The sequence below is a fragment of the Saccostrea cucullata genome, unplaced genomic scaffold (genome assembly GCF_032062105.1).
Source record: "Saccostrea cucullata isolate Sc308-1 unplaced genomic scaffold, CSIRO_AGI_Scuc_v1 ctg8418, whole genome shotgun sequence".
Taxonomy (NCBI): Eukaryota; Metazoa; Mollusca; class Bivalvia; order Ostreida; family Ostreidae; genus Saccostrea; species Saccostrea cuccullata.
This window is the reverse complement of record NW_026926819.1, coordinates 1-27,693: the sequence shown is the minus strand read 5'-3', so window position 1 is coordinate 27,693 and position 27,693 is coordinate 1. Positions and strand designations below refer to the sequence as shown.

Below are 27,693 nucleotides of genomic sequence, written 5' to 3'. Positions count from 1 at the left end.
AACGCAAAAATAGTAACGTCGTGATGACGTCGCTACGTAAAAAGTTGTAATTATTGAAAAAAATGCCCCATTTTCCCAAACCTCTGGCGGAAAAATGGTAAGAAATAATTCCAAATAATAAAATTATTTTGAAAGGACACATCGTGAGCATGTTTGTAAAAAACTTCAATCAGATTTAGAGACAGGGCCGCCTCGTTATGAATACCGTACCCAGTAACAAATACAAACTTTCCAATAAATGATACTAAGAATTCGATCTTAAATTCCTTTTTAAAATAATGCTAATGTCAATGTGTTAGCATGACCAAGAATAATTTTGACTCAGTGACTCATATACATAACATCTTTCGTATTCAGTATAGCAATATAATCTTCAAATCCTTTCTGAAACTAAACTATTATATAATGAACTAAGCAGTGAAAATTGATAAACTAGCTTAAATTTAGGCTCCATAGCAATGCACAATATAAAGATCTAAACTTAACATTAAAGGACTTTCTAATCAATCTTACTCAAAACTTCACTACAAAAATCCTTAATACTCAAACTAAAAAAAATCTCCAAGTTGGATGTCAAACTTCCTCAAAATAATTCATTTTCTCCATCCATCATTCACTCTGCTCTTTTTTTACAAATATAAAAACAAAATGTTTGTTGTAATTGAGCATTTATTAAAATGCCAAACAAGTTAACCAAATATATACAAACGTTATTTGAATATATACCTTATAAGGATAAATATAATTATGTTTCTCATTTCCATAACGACAACTTCCTTGTGTTTAAGATTTCAGATAGTCCACATAAACAATATTTATTGAACCAAATGATATCTAATATGATAGAAATGTTTTACACAAAGTTAAAGTCTGGGAGTTTTACCAATGAATAAAAGGCTTATGACGTAAAAAAAAAAAAAAAAACACGTCTGAATTCAATTCATCAAGATAAATATGCAGATATATTTACAACAACTACTAGGTCCTACACAGAAAACATTGGAACATAGACTAACTATTAATTAGATAAACTCAAATTAAATAAAATGCACATCCTTGTGAACATATAATTTTCACTGCATTCACTCCAAAACATCGAGATGGGATCAGGTGCCATGGAGCAGTGAGCATCCCCTGCCGACCGGTCACACCCGCCGTGTGCTTCTTGTCATGATCGAGAAATAACGGAAATATCCGTCGTCAATTCAGTGTATAAATAATGGACTAACAATTGGTATGAAAAACGTCAGTCAGCATTTGACTCAATGATAAATTGTATTTGCTGACAAGGTCATTGTCAGGTACCTAATCCCACCGGTGATGTTTGGAGCCAGATGGAGGACCGTTTTTGATTTGCATCTATTTTGTATTGTTTTAAGGACTTTTGATCTTGAATACTGTTCGTTATTTCCATATGTTTCATTGTAGAAAAGTTGTGCAATATTTTGTACTTTTATTCTCTAGGACGCAACATTCAAATGTTTCGGATGATATAGTTCTATAATTTTATTTCACAATGATATGAAATGGAAATATAAGGAATCACTGTCTAGTTAGTATAGTATGCCAGGGACATCAACGATAGTGGGATAATTTATACATAACGGCCTTCGCGCCTTATGCAAATTATCCCACGTTTCTCTGGCATACTATCCTAACTAGACAATGATTCCTTAAGTATTTACAGAATACTAGTATTTACTTAAAAGTTTTTCGAAAAATATACCTATAATTAATGTAATAAATGAAGAATTATTCAACACAAAAAAATTCTCTAAATGCATAACATTCTAGGGCCTGTCCTCCTGGCATTCCATCTAGTGTTCGCTATAAGCTTGAGAATTTGACTGTAGAATAGTTTCTCAACCTTACCAGTTGTTACAAAGTGTAACCGGTCAACAGGGGATGCTTACTCCCCCTGATCACCTTATCCCGCCTTTGGAATGTCCACGGATCTTGTGTGTGTTTGTACCTTCATTCCCCCAAAGTGAAAACGATAGATGTTTTCATTTTTTAATCGCATCATACTGTGATATAAATGAAACATCAAAATTTAAATATTAAATATAAATAACAAAAGACCTTAAGTTTCAAATTTTCTCTTTATCAAATTATTTTCCAAATCGATATAACAGTCTTCGGATGTTGGATCTACTAAATGCGGAAAATCTGTCTTTGATGAATCTCTGGTAACTGGTCCCTCTGGTGTGTTTGCATTGGTCATGTTGATGTGGAGTGGAAGCCTGGCTAGCCGCTGTTGATTTATTCCACATGGCTCCCATGTCCCTCTTCACGCCGTGTTGATCAGGCTGGTCGTGTAGACCATGATGCACCATGGGAAATAGCAGGTCATTATTATGTCGATCAATGAAATCAGCAGAACCCTGATCAACATGAACAGGTAGACTAGTGTACGGGAATGTCTGACGTTCACCAAATCGGTCAAATCTTGCCGAAACGAACAGTTGGAGAAAAGCAGCTTGCAAAGCGATTAAAAGGTAATATTTCATCATCTTTAATCTGAAGCATAAAAAAAAACTTTTAGAAGCACATGAACTCTACATATATCACCTCAAAAAGTACCACAAAAAGTGTTATAAATAGACTCCATTTATGTGGCCGATCAACAGACAATGCTTAAACTTCTCGAAATATGATGTAATCTTTTATATTTTCCAGGTCCGTGTTTTAAGCCCAGCTTATATCAGTTTTGTTTGTAGATTTTTTTTTTCAGATCGATCACTTTTTGATATTTTTACCTTTTTCATTTGATATCACCTGCATATTATGATGATTTGATACTAATTTAAAGCATGTTATGAGTCCTACGGTCATTTTCAATCCTTGGGTAACTAGTACATGTAAAGGAAATAAAGTGTTTCAGAAATTAAAAAAAATTCTCGTTTAAAGTCAGCAACTTCTTAAATTTCATGGTCGTTATAATAATTGTTTTAGCAAATTGAACCATATGTACATATGTACCTCGAAATATTCTGTCTACCTAAAAATTATACTTATAGAGATAGTTACTTATAGAGGATGAGTGGCACCGATCGACAGGGGATGTTTTTTTCATATTAGGTACCCGATTTCTTGATTTTCCAGGGGAACGTGTTTTATGCCCTGTTTAATGTATATAGATTTGTATTCTTTGAAGATCTTTTTGATAATTTGTAAGTTTTAATCAACTTCTTAAATTGAAAAGATATGTTGAGATCAAATGCCAACAAAATTAAAGTATATTGGAAATCATAGGCCCTAGTAATGACATTTTGAAAATGACTCCCAAGAAACGGGGTTCAACGTTATTTGTAATTTTCGATTGCTTTTCATGACACCTGATCCCATCTCTGAAGGTTTTTGAGGTTCGTGTTTGCTCTGCTCCCATTTTGTTTTACTTTTGAGCCTGATTACCATTCGTTATCTCCATATATTTCACTTCATTTTACTTCTGAGGTCACATTCGGATAACCTTTCAAAAGACTGATATTTTAAAGGGAATCTATTTTTATGAAAATTCAGATATCGCTGTTGTCTAGAAATAAACTCAAAAATTCAAGTGATAACAATAAACAGCAGGCCTCCATAATAAGGCAGCACATATTTGTGATCAGGTTTATTCATTTATAAACATTTCTAAGCATAAAGGCATGCTCATGCATTACCAATTATGAGATCATCCCGACAACAAAATTCATTTAGAACTTAATGTTCTTTTTTCGATATCGACACTGCATGTATATCAATGCATATGTAAAGTTTCAGAGAATAATAACAGAAGATTGCTTGCTTCCTTACCATTTAGAGGGTAAGCATAAGATACATCTAGTCAATAAAGACGATGTCATTAAATATAAAACTTATCTTAATTTTATAGTACGAAACTCATTAATGAATTAAATATAATATAAATACACATACCTCACGTTTTATAATTATTCTCTTATGGAATTCAAATCTCAATACTCGTGAAGCATGCTTTATATGTATATTTATATATTCAGTTCTGTGACAGGATTGGTTTTGTCTGACATCTGAAACCTGGGGTGAAATAGGAGGATCTTAGACGTGTTGTTGGTGCGATCGCCATTGGGCGAGAAACCTGTATATATACGTAGCCCCAGCTGCAGTGTGATATGCCACACTGACAAAGCATGACATGGTATTAACTACCTACATGGATAATATATTACAATCTCATATATCGTTAAAATCATTCTTATTCTAAAATCTTTTGTACTTTTCATTGATATAAATCTTAAATAGATAATTGATATGTGAACAACATGTCGTAAGAGGATGAGAAAAACTAGTCTTGGTCGAGGTGCATAAACACGTGATAAGTTTTCTCGTGGCTTTTTTTTTTTTTGGTGCAATACTTACTTAGGTTTTATTTTTGTTTTAAATTTTCAACTCCAGAAAAATAACACATTTTTTGAATGCAGAAAGGTCAAATAATTGACAATGCGTAGTAATTTGAAACTATTTTTGTTGTCACAAATTTTAATGTGACTATTCAAGATCGGCAAGGGATGCTCACTCCTCCACGGCACCTGATCCTATTTCTGATGTTTTGAACGTCCGTGTTTGCTCTGCATCCTGTTTTGTATTGTTTTATGGACTTTTGATCATAAATACTGTTCGTTATCTCCATATGTTGAAAAAAAAGACCATGTTTGTTCCACCAATTCATTTGGATAAAAAATATTAAAGGGAAAATCATGTGTAAGACTTAATTACAGTGCAAAAAGGCTATATTTATTGCCTGTAATGCTAAAAGAAGCGTACAAACATTATTTTTTGTTTTGATTTTTTTAAGCTATGCGTGTAAATTCTAAAAATATACTTGACAAAAAATTCTCAATACTATTGATGACAGGAGCCAACCTTTTTAACAGTATTATCTTAAGGCGGTATGCTCATTCTACGATTCCAAGTTTAAAAATTCTGATTATCATTTTGTTTTAATTGAGAATTATTACCCAAAACCATTGCACAATCACCGAAATATTAAATTCATGTTTATGATATAACTTTTGGCGAAATGAAATTCAAATATTTCTCTTAAAGATATGTTATAAATTTGTATTTATGCTATAAAGTTGAATTTTAGATAAACATTTTCAGTATTTTGTTGACCGAAAAAAATATTTCTAGGTATACTCAAAGCATATGCTTTGAAAAAAATTTAAGGAAACCCATCGTATATGAGAATATTTATACTAAACGCAACAAGTTGCGTGAGGTATAATATTTTTAACCCGTCCGTCACTCAGTCAGTCAGTCAGTCAGTCCGTCAGTCCTTGTTTTTTTGTCAGCGTAACTCCTCAAAAACCGCTGCACATAATTTCGTCAAACTTTGCAGATATTTAGGACACAGTGGTAGATGTGCATATTACCAGGAAATTCCAATTCCTTTATTTTTTCCGGGAATTTCCGGGCTTTTTGACTTAGATTTTTGGCCATATCTTGAATATAGAGATGAACAGTTTGTCAGCGCAACTCCTCTTAAACCGCTGCACAGAATTTCGTCAAACTTTGTATATATTTAGGACACTCTGTGGAGATGTGCATATTACCAGGAAATTCTAATTCCTTTTTTCCCGGGAATTTCCGCATTAAAAACTTAGATTTTTGGCCATACCTTGAATATAGAGATGAACAGTTTGTCAGCACAACTCTTTTTAAACAGCTGCACAGAATTTCGTCAAACTTTGCAGATATTTAGGACAGAATGTGGAAATGTGCATATTACCAGGAAATTCTTATTCCTTTATTTTTCTGGGAATTTCGGCACTTTTCAACTTAGATTTTGGCCATACCTGGAATATAGCGATGTTCAGTTTGTCAGTGCAACTCTTCATAAACAACTGCACGGAATTTCATCAGACTTTGTAGATATTTAGGAAACAATATGTAGATGTGCATATTGCCAGGAAATTCCGATTCCTTTATTTTTTCCGGGATTTTCAGCACTTTGAGGTTTGGGGGAGCGTGGGGTATCGGGTATGTGAGCTTGCTCACTTTTTTTTCATGTGAAATAAAAAGATGTGTCTAGCCCTTTTTAATGTGCAAATGAGATTTCATAATTAATTTACGTCAATCTGTCTATTTTTGTTGTGATTTGTGGACACTGAACTGAAATTATATAATATTAAAATAAAAACGATGAAAGAAAATTGTTTTACAATTGAGATTTCATTCAGCACTTTTTCTTTAGTTGAACAAGAGGCTTTTTTTGCTGTGCTTGCTTATCTTAGAACCAAATATGTACTAAGGGATTGCAATTTCCAATAGGTTAACCTGTTCCGCGGTCCGGAGGATGGTTATCTTTATAGAGTCTGTTATCGGTGACTTTAAAAAGATATTTGATTAAATCTGAAAACAATGTCATCACATTGACATCTTTGGGATATTTGGTCAACTTTTTGAGGTGTTTTAAATTGTCACACGGCTTCTCCGTATCTGTGTTTCGATCTGTAGTGTTTTTAATTTAATGGACGTCGAGAACGTTAATTGATTATAATTATTATGTGTGCATTACCTCTTCTATCTTTTGCAGTTACCTATTAAATTGAATTATTGAACAAACATATGCATTGTTAATTTGTCGATAATTCAGACTTAGTTTTGAGTATCTCGACAAAGCAAACTGAGCTTGCAAGACATGTCTTTTGAATTCTTTTAAAACGTATCTGAGACTTGCATGTGTCACGTGCTTTTTTTTTTTCTTTTATCTTATGGGTTCTTTTTCTTATTTTGTCTATGTTAATTGAAATAAAATAGAAAAAAGGTGTTAATCAAAAGCAGAATATTTCTACTTGCAACGCCTTTGTTGCTGTTTTTAATTAGAATATTAATAGGATTTGAAATGAAAAAAATACCTGAAAATCTTATAAACAACTAACCGATTAAGAGGTAGAAACAACTTTCGGTTTACCGATTGGCACTAAAGCCGGTATTCAATTGCCTTCGGATCTCTAAAATATATATAGCATTATTATTGTCAATGAAAAGTGAAGACAACAAACATTAAGCAGCCCTAAATTCAAGTTCACTTAAACGTATTTAATGATGGAGGAGTGAGTATTCCCTGTAGACTGGGGGGGGGGGGGGGCTTTGTCTTGTTCTGCATCAGAAAACAAAATTATCCTTATAATAATAATAATAACATTTGTATAGCGCCCTATTTAAAATAAATTACTCTAAGGCGCTGAACAGACAGTGTTTCAGATACAAAATGATAATCATAAAAACATAAAACCTAAAATCATTGTACGAGATCATTACTAACATAAGAGTAAGCTAAAATTATAAGCTGCTGGACTAAGATCAACTTGAGATCAACTTAAAAATTTCACACAATACAGGTTGTGCCCAAATAAATAGTCTGAGGATAATAAAACTCGATAACTTGTTAAAAAATAAAAAATTTACACGTCGTATGCTATCTTAAAAAGATGAGTCTTAAGATCCTGTTTAAAATTAAGCTAAAAGTGACCTCTGAAACCGGAGAGCTTTCGGTAAACCATTCCACAAAGTTGCTGCTGCATGGTCAAATCGACGCGTTCCGTATGTCTCCGTGCGAACACGGGGTTTCACAAGTTGTTTGGAGTCATACGAGCGTAGAGTCCTTGACGGTTTATAGACTGTTATGAGTTCCTTTAGGTATGATGGTGATGTCCCCTGAAGTACTTTGAAAGTGTATAAAAGGATCTTATAATATGTTCTAAATTTAACTGGTAGCCAGTGAAGAGATATCAGGACTTCGGAGATATGATCATGCTTCTTAGTTCGGGTGACAATCCTTGCTGCCGTATTTTGTACTCTCTGTAGCCGTGATATATTTGTCTCTGTAATTCAGTAGAGTAGTGCATTTCCATAATCAAGTCTTGATGTAACTAGAGCGACAACTAGAGTCTTACAAGCATCTTCTGTTATGAATGGACGAATTCGACTAATATTTCGTAGGTGGTAAATACAGGATTTGGACACTGCGCTAATCTGATTCTCCATGGTAAGTAATTTGTTGAAAAACACTCCCAAATTCTTCACACAATCTGATTCACAGATGACAGAACCATCAAAATCAAGTTGGTGTGTAAAAGATCTTTTAAGCTGACTCTTTGGTGTAAAAACAATAAACTCAGTTTTATCCTGGTTCAATTTTAGTAGATTTGTGCACATCCAGCTTCTCACGTTAGCTAAACAAGTTTCTAGTCGACTTTTTAAGTCTGGCCATGTTTCGTTCGGTTTTATAACAAAGTATATTTGTGTGTCATCTGCATAACAGTGGAACAGCATGCCATGATCACGACAAATTTTACCGATAGGCTTCGAGAAAAGGCAATACAAGACTGAGCCTTGTGGTACTCCGAACCGCAAAACAAGATCTTCGGAAGCACTCCCACCAATGACTACCCTTTGTGTGCGCTGAGTCAAGCAGGATTCAATTCATTCCAGAGCTGCCCCAGAAATCCCAAAAGAGAACCTGAGACGTCTGAGTAAGATGGTATGGTCGATCATATCAAACGCAGCTGACAAGTCTAGCATCACTAAGGCCATACAGGAATTTTTATCAAGCGCTGATACAATGTCATAATGGACTCGGAGGAGTGCCGTCTCTGTAGAGTGGCATGCTCGATATGCTGACTGCAGTGGTTCCTGTAGATTGTTCACTTCCAGATGATGCTTGAGTCTTGTTGATACTACCTTTTCGAGTATTTTTGAAATAAATGGTAAGTTGGAAACTGGTCTATAATTTTTCAGTTCATTACAGTCAAGTTCCGGTTTCTTCAGAATAGGGCGAATTATAGCCTCTTTGAAGGTTGTCGGTACTGAAGATCCAGATAATGATTTGTTATTATCACTGTTATTAAGGGAAGCAACTCTTCAATGCATGGTTTAAGTAAAGATGTTGGGATTGGGTCATTCTCACAAGACTTAGTTGCTGCTCCCATGATGATATCATAGATCTCCTTATTTGTGGCTTCAGTGAAAACAACAAGTTTCTGACCCACATATTGAATATCACTCTTTAGTGCCTCACTAACATTAACTAGCTTAGATTTACTAAGTTCAGATCTGATCGTTTCAATTTTTCCAGCAAAAAACTCACAAAATCTATTTGCTAACATCTGTTTGCTGTCATGTGCTGGAAAGACAGTCTCCTTAACCTTCCCCATGAGATTGTTAGTTAGGTTATATAGTTGTTTTTGGTCATGTCCAATTTCTAATATCTTTGTGGAGTAGAAATCCTGCTGCGATTGCAGCAGCAGTTTTGAATAATCGGTACAAAATTGTCTATAAATTTGCTTGTGTATCGTTAAGTCAGTTTCACGCATCTTCCGCTCTGCTTTTCTACGAGCCTGCTTGGCTGCTTTTAAGTTGGCGTTATACCATGGTGTTTTTGGTCTAAGTTATGGTTATTTCTTTTGTCTGAACAGGTGCATGGCTGTCAAGGATACATTTAAGACTGGTGTTATATGTCATCACTAATTCATCAATCTGCATGTCCATGTTTTGCTGACTGACTGATGAAGAAATGTCTTTCTTAAATTCATCAATGTTAATCTCTCTTAACTTCCTGAAAGACACAGTTTTTAGCTCACCTGAGCCGAAGGCTCAAGTGAGCTTTTCTGATCACATTTTGTCCGTCGTCCGTCCGTCTGTCTGTCTGTCTGTCCGTCTGTCCGTCTGTAAACTTTTCACATTTTCGACTTCTTCTCAAGAACCACTGGGCCAATTTTGACCAAACTTGGTACAAAGCATCCTTGGGTGAAGGGGAATTTAAATTGTTAAAAAGAAGGGACATATCCCCTCGCAAGGGGAGATAATCAAGAAAAGACCAAAATAGGGTGGGGTCATTAAAAAATCTTCTTCTCAAGAACCACTGGGCCAGAAAAGCTGAAACTTATGTGAAAGCATCCTAGGGTAGTGTAGATATTAAATTGTTCAAATCATGACCCCGGGGGAAGGGCGGGGCCACAATGGGGAATCAAAGTTTTACATAGAAATATATAGGAAAAATCTTGGAAAATCTTCTTCTCAAGAACCACTGGGCCAGAAAAGTTGAAACTTATGTGGAAGCATTCTTGGGTAGTGTAGATTCTAAATTGTTCAAATCATGACCCCCGGGGAAAGAGCGAGGCCACAATGGGGAATCAAAGTTTTACATAGAAATATATAGGAAAAATCTTTGAAAATCTTCTTCTCAAGAACCACTGGGCCAGAAAAGCTGAAACTTATGTGGAAGCATCCTGGTATAGTGTAGATTCTAAATTAAATCATGACCCCCGGGGGAAGGGTGGGGCCACAATTGGTATTCAAAGTTTTACATAGAAATATATTGGAAAAATCTTTGAAAATCTTCTTCTCAAGAACCACCGGGCCAGAAAAGTTGAAACTTATGTGGAAGCATTCTTGGGTAATGTAGATTTTAAATTGTTTAAATCATGACCCCCAGGGGAAGGGTGGAGCCACAATGGGGGGATCAAAGTTTTACATAAAAATATATAGGAAAATTCTTGAAAATCTTCTTCTCAAGAACCACTGGGCCAGAAAAGCTGAAACTTATTTGCACATGGAAGGATCCTGGGGTAGTTGATTTCAAAATGTCTTAATTATGAACAGTGGGGTAGGGTGGGGATACATAATGTACTACAGGGGGGAAATCTGGTAAAGAACAGAATGGTCAAAGCTTCTCAGGTGAGCGATGTGGCCCATGGGCCTCTTGTTCGTTCAGGCTTTGGTTTAGAGATTTGTATCAGAGCATGAACAGCATAATGGTCTCTTGCAGGATTTCCTCTGTTATCACACAAAACTGGGTCACTGATCGTCAGATCAGATAGAAGAATGAAACTGTCCTACCTAGTAATCATGACGTCCAAGGTATGGCCATGGACATGAATCGCACTCTTTGGGAAAGTCCATGATCATTTAATATTTTCATGAACGTCTTTGAATCAGAGTCACTGGGACGATCGAGATGGAAGTTTAGGTCACCAAGTAATATAAGTTCCTCCGCAAGAATAATCCGATTGTCAAGATATTTTGACCATTCCTCAAAGAAGGTCGACTTTCGATAATTATTTCCTTTTGATGGGGAAGGGCGATAAATAGCACACAAACGAGAACTTACGCAGTTTGGCATCCCTATGACACAATCCATGTGTTCAAAATGTGTATGTGTTTGATAGGTCGTATATCGATGTATCGTTTGTAGATAATAGCTAGTCCGCCCCCTTCTTATGTTTCCTAGGTAGGTGAGTAGTTGAATAACCAACCGGTGTCATTTCTGCTATAACACATTTATCTGTATCGCTACCAACTCCTTAGATAGTTCCTTGTTGCTTTGCTCCTAATTTATATTGTTTAATTGACTTTTGAGCTTGAATTATGTTCGTATTCTCCATATATTTCATTGATATAAATAGTTAGACCATTATTTGATATACCTCTAAAAACATCAGAGGAGGGATCGGGTGCCATGGAGGAGTGAGCATCCCCTGTTGACCTGTCACACCCGCTTTGTGCTCCGTGTCGTGATCGGAAAATATCGGAAAACCCGGCGGAAATTCAGTGTGCATATACTGGCTTAACAATAAGTATTCAGTCAGCATAAGTCTTCATGATAAATTGTATTTGTCGACAAGGTCACTGTATCGACAATAAAATTTACGAAATGGGGACGTAAAACAAGACTGCTGATATTCTTTCAGCAACTTGTATGTCCATAACTTACCTAGCTCGTTTTAAAATTTGTTCATACACGTGTAGAATATGCTCTTGCGCATCAAATCAGCTGAGAGATATAAACAATGTATGCATTTGAAGAAGGTTAATTTCTGTATAAGTAAGGAAAGTTGAAAAGTTAACATAGTATATCGTATGGACATAAGAATGGAAATAACCATAATGATTATTAATTGACAATACGTAGTCGATATATCTGAATGTCGAGTTGCATGTCAAGTGTTTTCTTCTATTCAGTCGTTTAAGATTTGGGACGAATTCAGCTTCATATGAATACAAAAATACGTCAATAGACATTTTGTCTAAAACAGTTTGTTGGCAACAAAGTCATATCAAATATCACTTACTAATATCAAATATTACTTTAAACGATTTTTAGCTCACCTGAGCTGAAAGCTCAAGTGAGCTTTTCTGATCACATTTTGTCTGTAGTCCGTCTGTCCGTCTAGCCGTCCGTCCGTCCGTCTGTCTGTAAACTTTTCACATTTTCGACTTCTTCTCAAGAACCACTGCGCTAATTTTAACGAAACTTGCCACAAAGCATCCTTTGGTTAAGGGAATTCAAATTTGTTCAAATGAAGGGCCAAGCCCTCTTCCAAGGGGAGATAATCATGAATTGATGAAAAATTAATGGCATCTTTTAAAAATCTATTCTCCAGAACTACTGGGCCAGGAAAGATGAAACTTATGTGGAAGCATCCTCAGGTAGTGTAGATTCAAATTTGTTCAAATCATGACCCCCCGGGGTAGGGCGGGGCCACAATGGCCGACCAAGGTTTTACATAGAAATATAAAGGAAAATTCTTTAAAAATCTTCTTCTCAAGAATGACATAGCCATAATTGATCATATTTATAGGGAAGCATCCTCAGGTAGTGTAGATTCAAATTTGTTCAAATCATGACCCCCCGGGGTAGGGCGGGGCCACAATCGCCGACCAAAGTTTTACATAGAAATATATAGGAAAATTCTTTAAAAATCTTCTTCTCAAGAATGTTAAAGCCATAATTGATCACATTTATGTGGAAGCATCCTCAGGTAGTGTAGATTCAAGTTTGTTCAAATCATGACCCCCGGGGGTAGGGCGGGGCCACAATGGCCGACCAAAGTTTTACAGAGAAATGTATAGGAAAATTCTTTAAAAATCTTCTTCTCAAGAATGACAAAGCCATAATTGATCATATTCATATGGAAGCATCCTCAGGTAGTGTAGATTCAAGTTTGTTCAAATCATGACCGCCCGGGGTAGGGCGGGGCCACAATGGCTGACCCAAGTTTTACATAGAAATGTATAGGAAAATTCTGTATTAATCTTCTTCTCAAGAATAGCAAAGCCATGATTGTTCATGAGACTACCTTTTGATTTAAACTCTTTAATAATAAACCAATTTCTATTTTTTCCTAGCCACAGTGTTCAGGTGAGCGATGTGGCCCATGGGCCTCTTATTTAAAATAATTACAGAAATGTGCTATAAAAAAGATGGATTGAGATTTAAATAAAAAGGGAGTAGATTTGATCCTCTTAACATTAAAACGGTATAAAACCAAAGCGAATACTAGTATTGCCAACTTTCAGAAATATGTTCTCCTTGGCGTGGATTTCATCATTCGATTGCACTTAGAACTACGATGACTTTTATTGAAAGTATCTGGCTTTATAAAAATGAATGACTTAATTTATTGATAAAAATTTGGTTTCCATGTACTGGTTTATTTTTATAATTATATTTAAAGTCGTCATTTCGTTATTTCTATGGTCTACACAATGACCTTGTCAGCCAATACAATAATTTATCATTAAGTCAAATGCTGACTGACGTTTTTCATACTAAACATGCTACTTGTTAGGCCATCATTTACACACTGAGTTGTCAACGGATCAACAGATCATTCCCTTATTTCCCGAATATGACGAGGGAAATACGGCGGGTGGGACCGGTCGGCAGGGGATGCTCACTCCTCCATGGCACCTGATCCCACCTCTGATATTTAAGAGGTCTGTGTTTCCTCCGCTCCTATTTTGTAATGTTTTATGGACTTTTGAGCTCGAATAATGTTATTCATCTCCACTTAGTTCATTCCCAGATAGCATGACTATGTTGGGCCAACATTTGTTAAAGGTTGTATGGTTGGCGTTGGGGGAACAACGTTGGGCCAACGTTAGACCAATGTTACCAAGTCAACCTTCTCGACCATGACGGAATTCCTATGTTGGCCCAACGTTGGTCCAACGTAAGCAACTTCCATTCACTTTAGTTTCCAAGGAAGGAAGGATCATGGCGTTGGCCCAACGTTGGACCAATGTTTATAATACACCCTTAAAGAAAGTGTATTTACAAGTTGGTAGTAGTATGTTGGCCCAACGTTGGCCCATTGTTTGTAATACACCCTTAAAGAAAGTGCCTTATCAAGTTTGTAGTAGTATGTTGGCCCAACGTTGGCACAATGTTTGTAATACATCCTTAAAGAAAGTGCCTTATCAAGTTGGTAGTATTATGTTGGCCCAACGTTGGCCCATTGTTTCTAATTCACCCTTACAGAACGAGTCTTATCAAGTTGGTAGTAGTATGTTGGCCCAACGTTGGCACAATGTTTGTAATACATCCTTAAAGAAAGTGCCTTATCAAGTTGGTAGTAGTATGTTGGCCCAACGTTGGCCCATTGTTTGTAATACACCCTTAAAGAACGTGTCCTATCAAGTTGGTAGTAGTATGTTGGCCCAACGTTGGCCCAATGTTTGTAATACACACAAGTGTTATTTTGTTTAGGTCTTCAAAGATGGGATATTTATATTGGGCCAACGTTGGCCCAATTATTATACTGCCAACTAATTGATGGAGTCAATTTTATAATTAGCTGCTGAGCTTTACGTTAGGACAACGTTGGTACATTCTGAAATAATTGAGAGGACTTTCTATGTCCATGCTTATCATTGGATGACTGCTTTTGTTTAGATATGATATTTTCAACATTTTAACTTTGCACTTAAGAGATCAAGCACCAAAGAGTGTTTTATTCTATTTTTTGAATTGTGTATATGCTTATTTATTTGTAATAACCCAGATAGCAGAACACCGTCGGCCAAATCTTACATTATGGTTCTATTATCTATGTTGGGTTACCTTGATTGGGCCAACAATGGCCCAACATGGAATATTGATAGCTGGTCATGTATAATAGTGCACTACTTTTGGGCTTACTGTTGGCATTATATCATAAAACTATTATCATGAGAGAAAATATTTGTTTGGAGATTGGCATCGGCCCTACGTTGGCCCAATATACCATGAATCGGACTGAGCATCATGGGTAGACAACAATCGGGCTTCTTGTAGTATCCGCGCCATTTTTAATCTGACACGAGCGTAATGAGACTGATACCTTGCATATCTGCACTCACTTTGTAAGTATTAATAATATGTTTGCCTCGGCACAGCTGAATTAACGTTTAGTTTTTAAACGATATCATGTACAAATCTGTGTAAATCAGACACGGGGAATGCAGAGGCCAGGTGCTGTTGGGTCAACACTGTACAGATAGCATGCTTACATTGGGCCAACGTTGGGCCAATGTAATCGGTTACATCGGGCCAATTTTGGCAAATGGCATTGACCCAATTTAAGTTTGCTCATCGACCCAATGTTGGCCCGATATGTTGGGCCAACGTTGGCCCAATGTAGAGTGTTATTTCTACAGATATTGGCCCAACGTCGCGCCAACATTGGCCCAATAAATGCGACATTGTTGGCGAAACGTCAACAAGAACATTGGGCCGATGTTGGCAAATGCCGTTGGCCCAGTGTCATTTTGCTCCTTGGTCATATGTTGGTCCGATATATTGGACCAACATTGGGCCAATGTGTATAAACATTTGATTGTTACAAATTTGTATATTAACAAATCTGATCGTCTCTACAATCAAAAATAAATCTACAACCAATCCTACTTGAAAAATCAAGCTAGCTAAAAAAAAATTTTAAATTCTCATAATTTATCGAAACAAAATAAATAATCAGTGATTAAATTTTTTGTTTATATACAAGAAAAATAAATGAAAGTATAAAAATGTGTTTTGATACAGTTAAAACAATTAATAATTTGCTCGTTATTTAAATTGAAATTTGTGTCTAGTAGAATACATTTCCGAAGTCTACCACTTAATTTACTTATATACACTTAACGTCGAGAACATGATCAAACATTTTGAAAATGTTGAATTTGCTGAAGTTAAAACAAAATTTATTCAGTACTAAAAATTAATTGGGTTCTTTCATTTAAAATTTGTTCAGTGTAACGACAAATTTTCAATACATGTATTTTATATGGGGCAACATTGAATCAAAATTGTTTTGATGATGATATCAAGCGTATAAATATTATGCATAAATGCCTTCATCACGCAAGCTAATCACTTAATCACACCATGAAACAAAAAAGACGGTAATTCCTTAATTGACAGCTTAAACATATAGTGATATACTTGTAAATTTAATCGTATGTTTACTCTTTACTGAGAAAAGTAACAAATATATTAAGTACCTAATATTACAATTTTAGTGCTACTGGAGATTCTAAAAAGACATGGAGAACACAATCAAAGAATGGCTAAGGTATGCCAAGGACAGGGATGAGGGAGGAAGAAACGGACAGAGAAGAAAAGAAAGGGGAGGAGGAGACTCGGGAAGAGGAAATGGAGACTTAGGAGAGGGATCAGAAGGAAAGTGGCAGTGCCTAACTTTTTTCTGTGATATAGTATGACATTCCTGTAGTTCTACTTTTTTTGTGTCTGTTTGTCGGTTATAAACTCGATGCAGATGCCAGAAAATTTTTTTTCTGTAAGTAAACAAAATGACGGGATTCATTCTAGTATTATTTTAAGAACAGCTAGGAGGGCTTTGTTTATTTGTTAGACGTGCTTATTGATACCTGTAATTTACTGAACTTGTGCATAATTTACATCAGAGAGGGAGTATACAGTCATGTAACCCTACATGTATAGCTTGAAGTGAGCATCCACTTTTAATTCTTTATTAATGTTTTCTTCATGCACTGAGCAATAAAATTATAGTATGTTATAATTGAATTTTATATTTTGATATCTTTATTCTCAGTTTTTTTAATTAATGTAGAGCTACTTACAATGCAATACTTGTTGATGGCAATTCTATGAGAATATTGAGAATATGTATTAAACTATTAATCTAGCATATATAGCATATATAGAGAGTATTAAAGGCTTTTACCATTTAACTGTACTACAAAACTAGTATAACCTTATTGTATATATTTGTTTGTCAATTTTGAGGACAAATGGCCAACCAGTGAAGAGCAAATGAGTTGTCATGATGGAGAGCTAATAAGATACAAACCAACGTTGGCCCAAAAATGATGTTTTCCTGATATTGAAAGAATAAGTGGCCCAACAATGGCTCAATGATATCCGTTCGTTGGTCCAACAATAAGCCAACAAGTTGGTTTGATTAAGGGCCGATGAGCAAAATACCGATGGCCCAACATTAATTGCTTACAATGGCCCAACTGTACAAAAATGACGTTTGCCCAACATTGAAAAAATACATTGGCCCAACAGTGGCCCAATATTAACTGTTACATTGGCCCAACAATAAGCCAATAAGTTGGTTTGATGAAGGGCCGATGAGCAAATTACCGTTGGCCCAACATTAGTTGCTTACAATGGCCCAATTGTTCAAAAATGACGTTTGCCCAATACTGAAATAATACAATGGCCCAACAGTGGCCCAATTTTAACTGTTACATTGGCCCAACAATAAGCCAACAAGTTGGTTTGATTAAGGGCCGATGAGCAAATTACCGATGGCCCAATATTGAATTCAAACAGTGGCCCAACATAAGGAGCGTTGTTGGCCCAACAAAGGTCCAATAACATCCTGCTATCTGGGTTTTTCGTGGATTTAAGCCATCAACCTTTCTACCTAGAGGTAGTTATCGTCATTTGTCTGCATATCTGCAAACGTTCACAATGGGACCTTTTCTCACCTTTAGGGACATGTTACCAAGGTGACCATTCACACATACTATGCATCTTTTTTGTCAGATTAGACCACGGTATCAAAAACGTGTATCATATAGAGTTTGGAAAAATTCTGAGACTTCGTGTACCACAGCTTCTAGTCAAAAAACGTCCTTCCATTGAAACCTTAAGGTTCTTAATTTTTTTTTCAGTTCAGATTTGACGCATTTCTTCACCAAGCATGTTTAGGTACTTTAAAACAGCGTATTAATCGCCTAAACCTGTCAATAACCGTTAGGGGACCTGTGAGTTAGGTACATCACGTTTCATTTCGATTGTCATTATGTCAAAAGAAAATATTTTTTTCCAAACCGATTAAAACATTTCATGATACTTTAATTCAGTACAATTATGTACGTTCTAGGCACGTTTTTAATAAAAGCGTTCTCGACACAGCGTTTTCAAAAACAGCATAACATGATTTTGATGATAAAAAATCAAATAATGTTAGAATTGAAATATTATGATATTTTGTTATTCAAACATGTGCGTCTGTGTGTGTGGGGGGGGGGGGGTTACAAAAATGTTTTAATTTGTTTTAAAATTTGTCTGATATTGCAAATTGTTTTAAACATGTTTTTAAAGCGGGCTTTTTTTTTTATACATGTACGTACTATATATAAAATTTACATTAACTTCCAGTGCCCGTGAATAAAAACATATTTTTTCAGCTTTTGTTGTGATACTTTGAACGCTCCATACTTTCCTGTTTGAAAAATCCCGAGAACTTCCGATCGAATCTTGAATGGCATATGGCTATAGGGTTATGGCAAAAGATGTGTGAAAGAGGTGTATTGATTTTCATTTGAAGGGTTTAAATTTTAAAAGGTGAGACCATGAACAGAAAAATACATACAACAAGTTAATAATAAAGCGCATAGTGTTTCATAGAGATAAATACAATGTCAAGAAAGCAAAACAAACAAGGATATCTCTCACATTATGCGTAACTTGACCTGTTTACCTGTTTGCGTTTTTAAACTTAAACTAGCACTTCGTCCTAAAAATTGAAACGAAAGATTATAAGGTCAAATGTCATTTATTATAGTTATTTTATAATCCCAATAATATGGTAAAAGTTAAGTGATGTGTGCATGTAATGTAATCTGTAATCAAATAATCAGGCGAAAGATAGGCCCTATAGCTTGTGTGTGACTCAATGGAAGTAATCCAACCTGACTGCAAAATAAAATATTTTGTATACAAAGAATGTGCTTGTTAAAGATGCTTACACACAGATTTAAAACTAATTTCACAAAATTTCGGTATATCATGACTTATATATTGCTGTAACATTTCACACGGAACTATAATGAACATTATGAAAATAAAAACTTAGTAGTAGGAAAGGAGAAATGCATGAAGAAAACATGGCTTGACTGGGAATCGAACTGGGCACCCTGCATTACTAGTCAGGTGCTCTAACCACTGAGCTATCCAGGCCGATATCCACAGTCCATAAAGCCCGAACTTCTACATTCCTCCCTCCTTAAACAGTCTTCGACCACAAAGACACAAGTTCTAGGGCCCTGCCAGGAATTACTAATTTACACATACACTGTAACCTGAATAAAGCCCCCCACACTGGCCACCAAATGTAGTAGGAAAGGAGAAATGCACGAAGAAAACATATGGCTGGACCGGGAATTGAACCCGGGACCCCTGTATTACTAGTCAGCCGCTCTAACCACTGAGCTATCCAGGCCGATATCCATGGTCCGGAAAACCCAAACTTCTACACTTATAAACTCAGCAATAAGGAAAATAGAAAGTCAATATGACTTTAAATTTTACCAACCCCCCCCCTTATGTATAAGACACACAAAAAGAATAACACACATCTAATAATTCATTTTTCAAAAGATAATTTTAGGGGGTAGTAGAAAATGGGTGTATTACATGAGCAGAATTAAATGCCTTCATTTTTATCAAAGCTACTTAAGTATAAAATATATGAAAAGCTGTGAAATCTTGAAATCATTTCATAGACTAATTCATTATGATGACCCTCAGATTTTCAGGCATGCTGAATCTGACACCTGTCTGTATCCGTTGCCAGCCTATCTTTGGACTTTCCCTTCGCTTGTGTAGCTCAAAGACAGGAAGTCACTACAAAGATGTTCACCTGCCTGATTATAATACGTCTGTGGACATTAACAGTCATCGTCTGACACGCCCACAAAAGCCTCCCCCCACACCGAAATGGGAGGGACTCCAGGCCCTGGCAGAAAGAACCAAGGTTTGTTGAGAGCATTGTAGCAGGTACTAATGTACATAATTTGACATTATCTTAAAATTATAATACATGATTTTAAAGTCCTTTTTATGAATTCAAGTTCTGAAAAATGGTAACTTGCTGGTAAATATCAAAGCATTGCAGTAATGTGGATACACGTATATCAGTCTGGGGAACGGAAAACGACAAATTGGAAAATTTTGATGAGAAATTAATTTTAAAATATGCCATTTTTTAAATAAAAATTGTTAAAACTAGTAAAAGAATTTTTAAAAGGCCCTCAGAAAGACTAATAAAAGAATACTATAGGCAAAGAGTCACAGTTTTAACATTTTAAGTAGAACCTTGTAAATTGAACATCTTTGAACAATAACATCATTTGACTTCACCTTATGCCAAGGGTTCATGAGGAAAGTTGCGTATCAGAAACCCTTGACTAGCGAAGATGTTGTTATGTTTATTTTTATCAGTTTGCTATATTCATTATCTATCATAAGTATATTATTTTTGTTAGTGTTTTATATTTCACACTCATTTATTAGGGTTCACTAATACCAGAGACATTGAAGGCCATGGATGAGGATGAAGACTTCAAATTGACAGCCGCAAAAATCAAAGAAATGGGGACCAAGAAAATGACGAGAGAGGAGAGAAAGCGCAGACAGAGAGCTCTGACTGATTTAAATGTTCCAGACTTTGAGACATTCTGGAAACTGAAGAGGGCAGAAAATGGGGCACAAGGTAATAGACATTTATTTCATTTAGAAAACACATAAAAAATCATCATTCTCTGTCCTGTTTTACAACATACATGATATATATATATATTATTAGAACAGTATATTCGTATCACGTCGAAATCAGATCTAACGAGACACGAAAGTTTGATCTATGATCCGCGCCTGTCAACGAGACGCGAACGGCTCTTCGGATCAAGTTACTGTTATAATGATAAATTTATTATATACCCCCTTATAACTAGCTAAATATAGCAGAATAAAACTTTAGAGATCAATTGTATAATATTTATCCATAAAACAAAGCATAATAACAAGGGACTTTTGCGTACTACGTCATCAGTTTCAGAGAGTGGTGATATGGATTCAGAAAACCACAGTGTGGTGATCCGGAAAATCGGATCAAACTCTGTAAAATTAACAGTAACAAAAACAAGGAAATTGATGGGTATATAATAAATTTCAAAACCTATAAAGTTTGTAAAATTTGATTTTACCATGGTTTGCATTGATACCTACTATGTAGCTATTAATTTTTCAAAGAAAAACAGTTGTGAAAGAAGAGAAAATGTGCTTACATTTGATTTTTAGTCTACTTTATTAAGAAATGTCCATATCTCAGGAGCAGACAAGGAGGATGCATTAATTAAAAAGACCATAGAGATCCTGCAGGCCAACATAGGACTGTATTGTAACCAGGCCTGTAACCACTGTCATGTGGAGTCCTCACCACGCCGCAAAGAAATGATGAGCCGCGAAGTCGCAGATAGATGTCTGGACATCCTAAAGAATAGTCCCTCAATCCACACCCTAGATCTCACAGGTAAATCACCAGGATAGTCAGACAGAATATCCAAAATAGTCCCTCTATCTACACCCTAGATCTCACAGGAAAATCAAAAGGATAGTCAGACAGAATATCCAAAATAGTCCCTCTATCCACACTCTAGATCTCAAAGGTAAATCACCAGGATAGTCAGACAGAATATCCAAAATTATCTCTCTATCCACACCCTAGATCTCACAGGAAAATCTCAAGGGTAGTCAGACAGATATCCAGAATAGTCCCTCAATCCATAATAACAATAATACTTGCAGAATATCCAAAATAGTCCCTCTATCCACACCCTAGATCTCACAGGTAAATCACCAGGATTGTCAGACATAATATCCTAAATAGTCCCTCAATCCACACCCTAGATCACACTGGAAAATCTCAAGGGTAGTCAGACAGAATATCCAAAATAGTCCCTCAATCCACACCCTAGATCTCACAGGTAAATCACCAGGTTTGTCAGACGGGAAAAATAGTCCCTCTTCCCATATACAGGATCACCTAGATAGGTTGCTGTAGAACTTTGGTTGATTAAATTGAGATTTGTTATGCCCTGCCATGAAAATGGCCGGGGCATATAGTGTTTGTCATGTCCGTCTTCCGTCCTTCTGTCCTTCCGTCACACTTTGCGTTTAGCTCTGTTCAAAGCTAAGTTTCCAAGAAACTATCCAAGATATTTTCATCAAACTTCATGTGCTGATAGATATTGATGAGAGCTATGCAACTGCATCAACATTTTTTGACCTTGACCTTTCCTTTGACCTTGACCTCACTTTTCATAAATTAGTGTTTAGCTCAGTTTTAAACATTCCATTCAAGATGGTGTTATCAAATTTCACATGTTGATACAAACTTGCACAGATGATGCATCCAGGGATGAACTCTACAAGACTTGCTTCGGATGCTGGATCTGACCTATATTTTCTAGATGAGTGACCAGGTTAAAGTTTTTGGAGCAGGTGCATTCCTAAGGAACTATAAGCCCTACTTGGACCAAACTTGCATGGATGATGCATCTAAGGATGGACACTACCAGACTTGTTTCGGATGCTGGATCTGACCTACATTTTCATTCCAAAGTAACTATAAGCCCTACCCAAACCAAATTTGCATGGATGATGCATCTAGGGATGGACACTACCAGACTTGCTTCGGATGCTGGATGTGACCTATATTTTCATTTCCTAGTAATTGTAAGCCCTGCCTGAACCAAACTTGCATGGATGATGCATCTAGGGATGGACACTACCAGACTTGCTTCGGATGCTGGATCTGGCCTATATTTTCATTCCCTAGTAATTATTAGCTCTGCCTGAACCAAACTTGCATGGATGATGCATCTAGGGATGGACACTACCAGACTTGCTTCGGATGCTGGATCTGACCTATATTTTCATTCCCAAGTAACTATAAGCCCTGCCTGAACCAAACTTTCATGGATGATGCATCTAGGGATGGACACTACCAGACTTGCTTCGGATGCTGGATCTGACCTATATTTTCTAGATGAGTGACCAGGTTCAAGTTTTTGGAGCAGGTTCGTTCCTAAGGAACTATAAGCCCTACTTGTACCAAACTTGCATGGATGATGCATCTAAGGATGGACACTACCAGACTTGCTTCGGATGCTGGATCTGACTTACATTTTCATTCCGAAGTAACTATAAGCCCTACCCAAACCAAATTTGCATGGATGATGCATCTAGGGATGGACACTACCAGACTTGCTTCGGATGCTGGATCTGACCTATATTTTCATTACCTAGTAATTATAAGCCCTGCCTGAACCAAACTTGCATGGATGATGCATCTAGGGATGGACAATACCAGACTTGCTTCGGATGCTGGATCTGGCCTAAATTTTCATTCCCTAGTAATTATAAGCTCTGCCTGAACCAAACTTGCATGGATGATGCATCTAGGGATGGACACTACCAGACTTGCTTCGGATGCTGGATCTGATCTACATTTTCATTCCCAAGTAACTATAAGCCCTGCCTGAACCAAACATTCATGGATGATGCATCTAGGGATGGACACTACCAGACTTGCTTCGGATGCTGGATCTGACCTACATTTTCATTCCCTTGTAACTATAAGCGCTACCTGGCCCAAACTTGCATGGATGATGCATCTAGGAATGGACACTACCAGACTTGCTTCGGATGCTGGATCTGACCTACATTTTCATTCCAAAGTAACTATAAGCCCTACCTGAACCAAACTTGCATGGATGATGCATCTAGGAATGGACACTACCAGACTTGCTTCAGATGCTGGATCTGACCTATATTTTCATTCCCAAGTAACTATAAGTCCTACCTGAACCAAACTTGCATGGATGATGCATCTAGGGATGGACACTACCAGACTTGCTTCGGATGCTGGATCTGACCTTTATTTTCATTCCCAAGTAACTATAAGCCCTACCTGAACCAAGCTTGCATGGATGATGCAGCTAGGGATGGACACTACCAGACTTGCTTCGGATGCTGGATCTGACCTATATTTTCATTCCCAAGTAACTGTAAGCCCTGCCTGAACCAAACTTTCATGGATGATGCATCTAGGGATGGACACTACCAGACTTGCTTTGGATGCTGGATCTGACCTACATTTTTATTCCCTACTAACTATAAGCCCTACCTGAACCAACTTGATCAAATTTTATTCACATACAAATTTTCATGTTGCTTTACTAAGATATCCTCGGCGGGGCATTCATGTCCTATGGACATATTTCTAGTTGTTGATGTATTTTATTCTAAACATCCTTGATACAGCCAAATTGTCTGCTTTTCATGATTTAGTTTTTAAACAGACATATAAAAAAAATTATAAATTTTTTTAGATTATATAATTTAAATGCGCAAAAAACTTGGAAAGAAGACCTTGGAAAATATTTTTTGTTTTAATCATTATTTGAAATACTTGTTTATGTGTCTTACAGGAGGTGCCCCCGAGCTGTTAGATGAGTTTAGATACCTGGTTAGAGGGGGTCGAGAACTGGGGAAGAATATTATAGTAAGGAGTAACCTCACTGTACACACAGAACCTGGTAGGTAATTAGAGTGACCTCCCTTCTCCCTTTGTAGTCTGATGATCAGTCTGAAGCATTGTTAATCAACAATTATCTCCTCTTTTTACATTTTAGAGTTTGAACAAGTTATTAATTTTTTAAATCTGGAGAATTAAATTTAAAAAAAATTTAAATCATACCATTACTATAATGCTAATAAAGTTCTTTGAATTAGTTTTTGAGCTGGTTTGATTGTGTTACAGGTCAGGAGGACACAGCAGAGTTTATGAGGGACCACCAGGTGAACATTGTAGCCTCCCTGCCCTGCTACACAGCAAAGAATGTCAACCAACAGCGGGGGAAGGGGGTGTTTGATCGGAGCATACAGGCCCTGATCAAGTTCAACTCCCTGGGGTACGGAGAGGAGGGCTCAGACCTAAAACTGGACCTGGTCTATAATCCTCTCGGTAAGTAGGTCAGGGACATTCTTTTTTTTCTGTGTACATGTATCACCTGGATACTTTGTAATATATGCCAAAGAAGCACTAATTTTCAAAAAGTTTAATGAATGGTCATTTTTAAAAAAAACTTAGCAGGCATTGATTTTGTTGTTTCAAAAATAACTCTATTCAATTTATGGTCACATATAATAAAAAAAAATTGTGTGGGATTTAATTTTGTTGATAATTGTTTACCAAAAAAAATGAAATGAAATTCTGAACAAATATTACTTGTTGTACAGTATACATTTATATTTGAATTTATGAACAAAAATGCCCTTTAAGGGACTGTACTGTGTACATAGAATACATGTAAAAAAAAAAATTGTTTGTGCAAGAGAAAAAAAACATTAATTTTGTAGACAATTCATTACATGTATGGATCATTCAACAAAGGTCAGATTCAGAGTCACATACTAGTATTCAATTTTTATAATTTTCAGTTAATATTGCTAATAATTATTACAACAACAAAAATAAAATAGCAAGTTTAAAAAAAAAAAGGAAACATTTTCTTTTTCATAACTTTTGTAAACCAAAAGAAAATTTCAGGTGGTCACCAAGTTAAAGCTGTTTGATCCAATCTATAAAAGTTAATATTTTCCACCATTATTCATTTCTTTCTTTTCTAAAATAACACATTCTTGTTCCTACATTTAAATGTACCGTGTAAATGTATACTTATTTAATAGAAAAAATACAAATAATCAAGTAACATAAGAGTTATTGCCCTTTGCACCATTGTCCTAACGAATTGATTTATTTTTAAAAAAAAAATGATTTAATGATTCTCTTTATTAGTTTACTGACTCTACAAAAGAAATATTTTTATAGGGCACTAAGTTTTAATGACAAATATTGCTAAAACCTATGATGTCATTGGAGGGTAGCGATTTACATTAAGTACAAGCCAGAACAATCTAGCACAAATGTCTTTTATTCATTTCAATTTTGAAGCTTGAAAGTCTGCATAAATAAGAAACCTTACCGCCGTGGGTGTGATCGGCCGGCAGGATATGCTCACTCCTCCATGGCACCTGATCCCACCTCTGATGTTTTGGAGGTCTGTGTTTGCTCTGCTCCTCATTAAAAATTTGTAATGTTTAAAGGACTTTTGAGCTAGAAAACTGTTCGTTATAGGTCTGTTAATAAGAAAGATATTCATTTTATTTTTCAGTAAGTATAAAATGCATGATTCTCTATGATGTAATGGTGATGAGTTGGAATCAATCTAATTAAAATTAAATGTTAGATCCGCTTGCATACTCGCTATACTAACATCTAACAATATCCCATTGAGGGTCACGTCAGAATTCAAACTCTATCAACCAATCAAGTCGTCACCTGCAAAATCATTGTATATTGTTGAAGCGAATAAGTCTAGACCTCTGACGTGTCCATATGGGATGTTGTTGGATGTCAGTGTAGCGAGTATCTGGGCAGATCTAACATCTAATTTTAATTAGATTGAGTTCGAATATAACTTGTATAAAAGGTTATAACTATGATGACTTTGTTTAACAAGTACTTATATGGTAACCTGTATCAAACTGCCATCCTTAATGTTTTATCAGCCTGTTACTGCTGATGACAGGTGCCTTTCTGCCCCCACCCCAGGGAAATATTTTATCAGCCTGTTACTGTTGATGACAGGTGCCTTTCTGCCCCCACCCCAGGGATATATTTTATCAACCTGTTACTGTTGATGACAGGTGCCTTTCTGCCCCCACCCCAGGGATATATTTTATCAGCCTGTTACTGTTGATGACAGGTGCCTTTCTGCCCCCACCCCAGGGATGTATTTTATCAGACTTTTACTGTTCATGACAGGTGCCTTTCTTCCCCCACCCAGGGACCCCTGGAGGACAAGTACCGCCAAGAACTAATGGAGTTCTTTGGAATCAGGTTTAACCAGCTCTTCACAATTACCAACATGCCAGTCAAACGTTTTGCAGACTTCCTCTATCGAAGGTAAATATGAAACTTCTTTTTGTATTGAGGGTAAAAGAATTACATACATGTATACAGTAAAACATGCCATAATGAAGATCAAAAGACAAACAGTTCTTATTCATGCTAGAACTTATTTGTTATATCTGATGAATTTATAAAAGGTTTAATCAAGTAAGAAAATCTGGCTAAGAGCATGCATTACCTACATTTGAACAATTTAGAATCCCTATCTATTTTTATGTGTAATTTCTGCAGCAGTACCTTACCTTAGAAGAAGGGAGGGCATATTGCTTTGCTACTGTTGGTCTGTCTGTCTGTCTGTCCACCATCAGTTTCCATTCATTTTCTCCACAGAGATCACACATATTAAAATGAAATTTGGTAAACAGTTTTAAGGATATCTAGGTCAAGTTCTGTTTTGGGCATGCTCGAGCATTTTTTGACAGTTATGTCCTTAAACTTTAAAAATTCCAATTATTTGCTACTGAGAAATGACCCCTATTTATTTTAAGTTCAAAAGGTCAATTTCATTTTCATGCATAATATTCTTTGCACATAATAAAGGCTTGTGCACCCTATAATGTATTCCATGGGAGAGAGGGAGGTG

At 36.1% G+C, this 27,693-nt stretch overlaps 1 protein-coding gene and 1 long non-coding RNA gene across 2 annotated transcripts; one reads left to right on the top strand and one right to left on the bottom strand.

Annotated features, from left to right (window-relative positions):
• Positions 1 to 2,088: 2,088 nt before the first annotated feature.
• LOC134272724 (uncharacterized) lies at positions 2,089 to 4,101 on the bottom strand. Its single transcript, XR_009993264.1, has 2 exons — positions 3,922 to 4,101; positions 2,089 to 2,520 (listed from the first exon to the last, which is right to left on the bottom strand). It is a non-coding gene; the product is annotated as an uncharacterized LOC134272724 (long non-coding RNA).
• Positions 4,102 to 18,590: 14,489 nt separating this feature from the next.
• On the top strand, positions 18,591 to 27,144 carry LOC134272725 (uncharacterized). Its single transcript, XM_062754923.1, has 8 exons — positions 18,591 to 18,633; positions 19,818 to 20,045; positions 20,585 to 20,783; positions 21,402 to 21,602; positions 24,565 to 24,672; positions 24,897 to 25,100; positions 26,728 to 26,753; positions 26,989 to 27,144. Exons 2-8 carry the CDS (start codon positions 19,830 to 19,832, stop codon positions 27,106 to 27,108), a joined length of 1,074 nt encoding a protein of 357 aa, XP_062610907.1. The 5' UTR covers positions 18,591 to 18,633; positions 19,818 to 19,829; the 3' UTR covers positions 27,109 to 27,144.
• Positions 27,145 to 27,693: the final 549 nt, after the last annotated feature.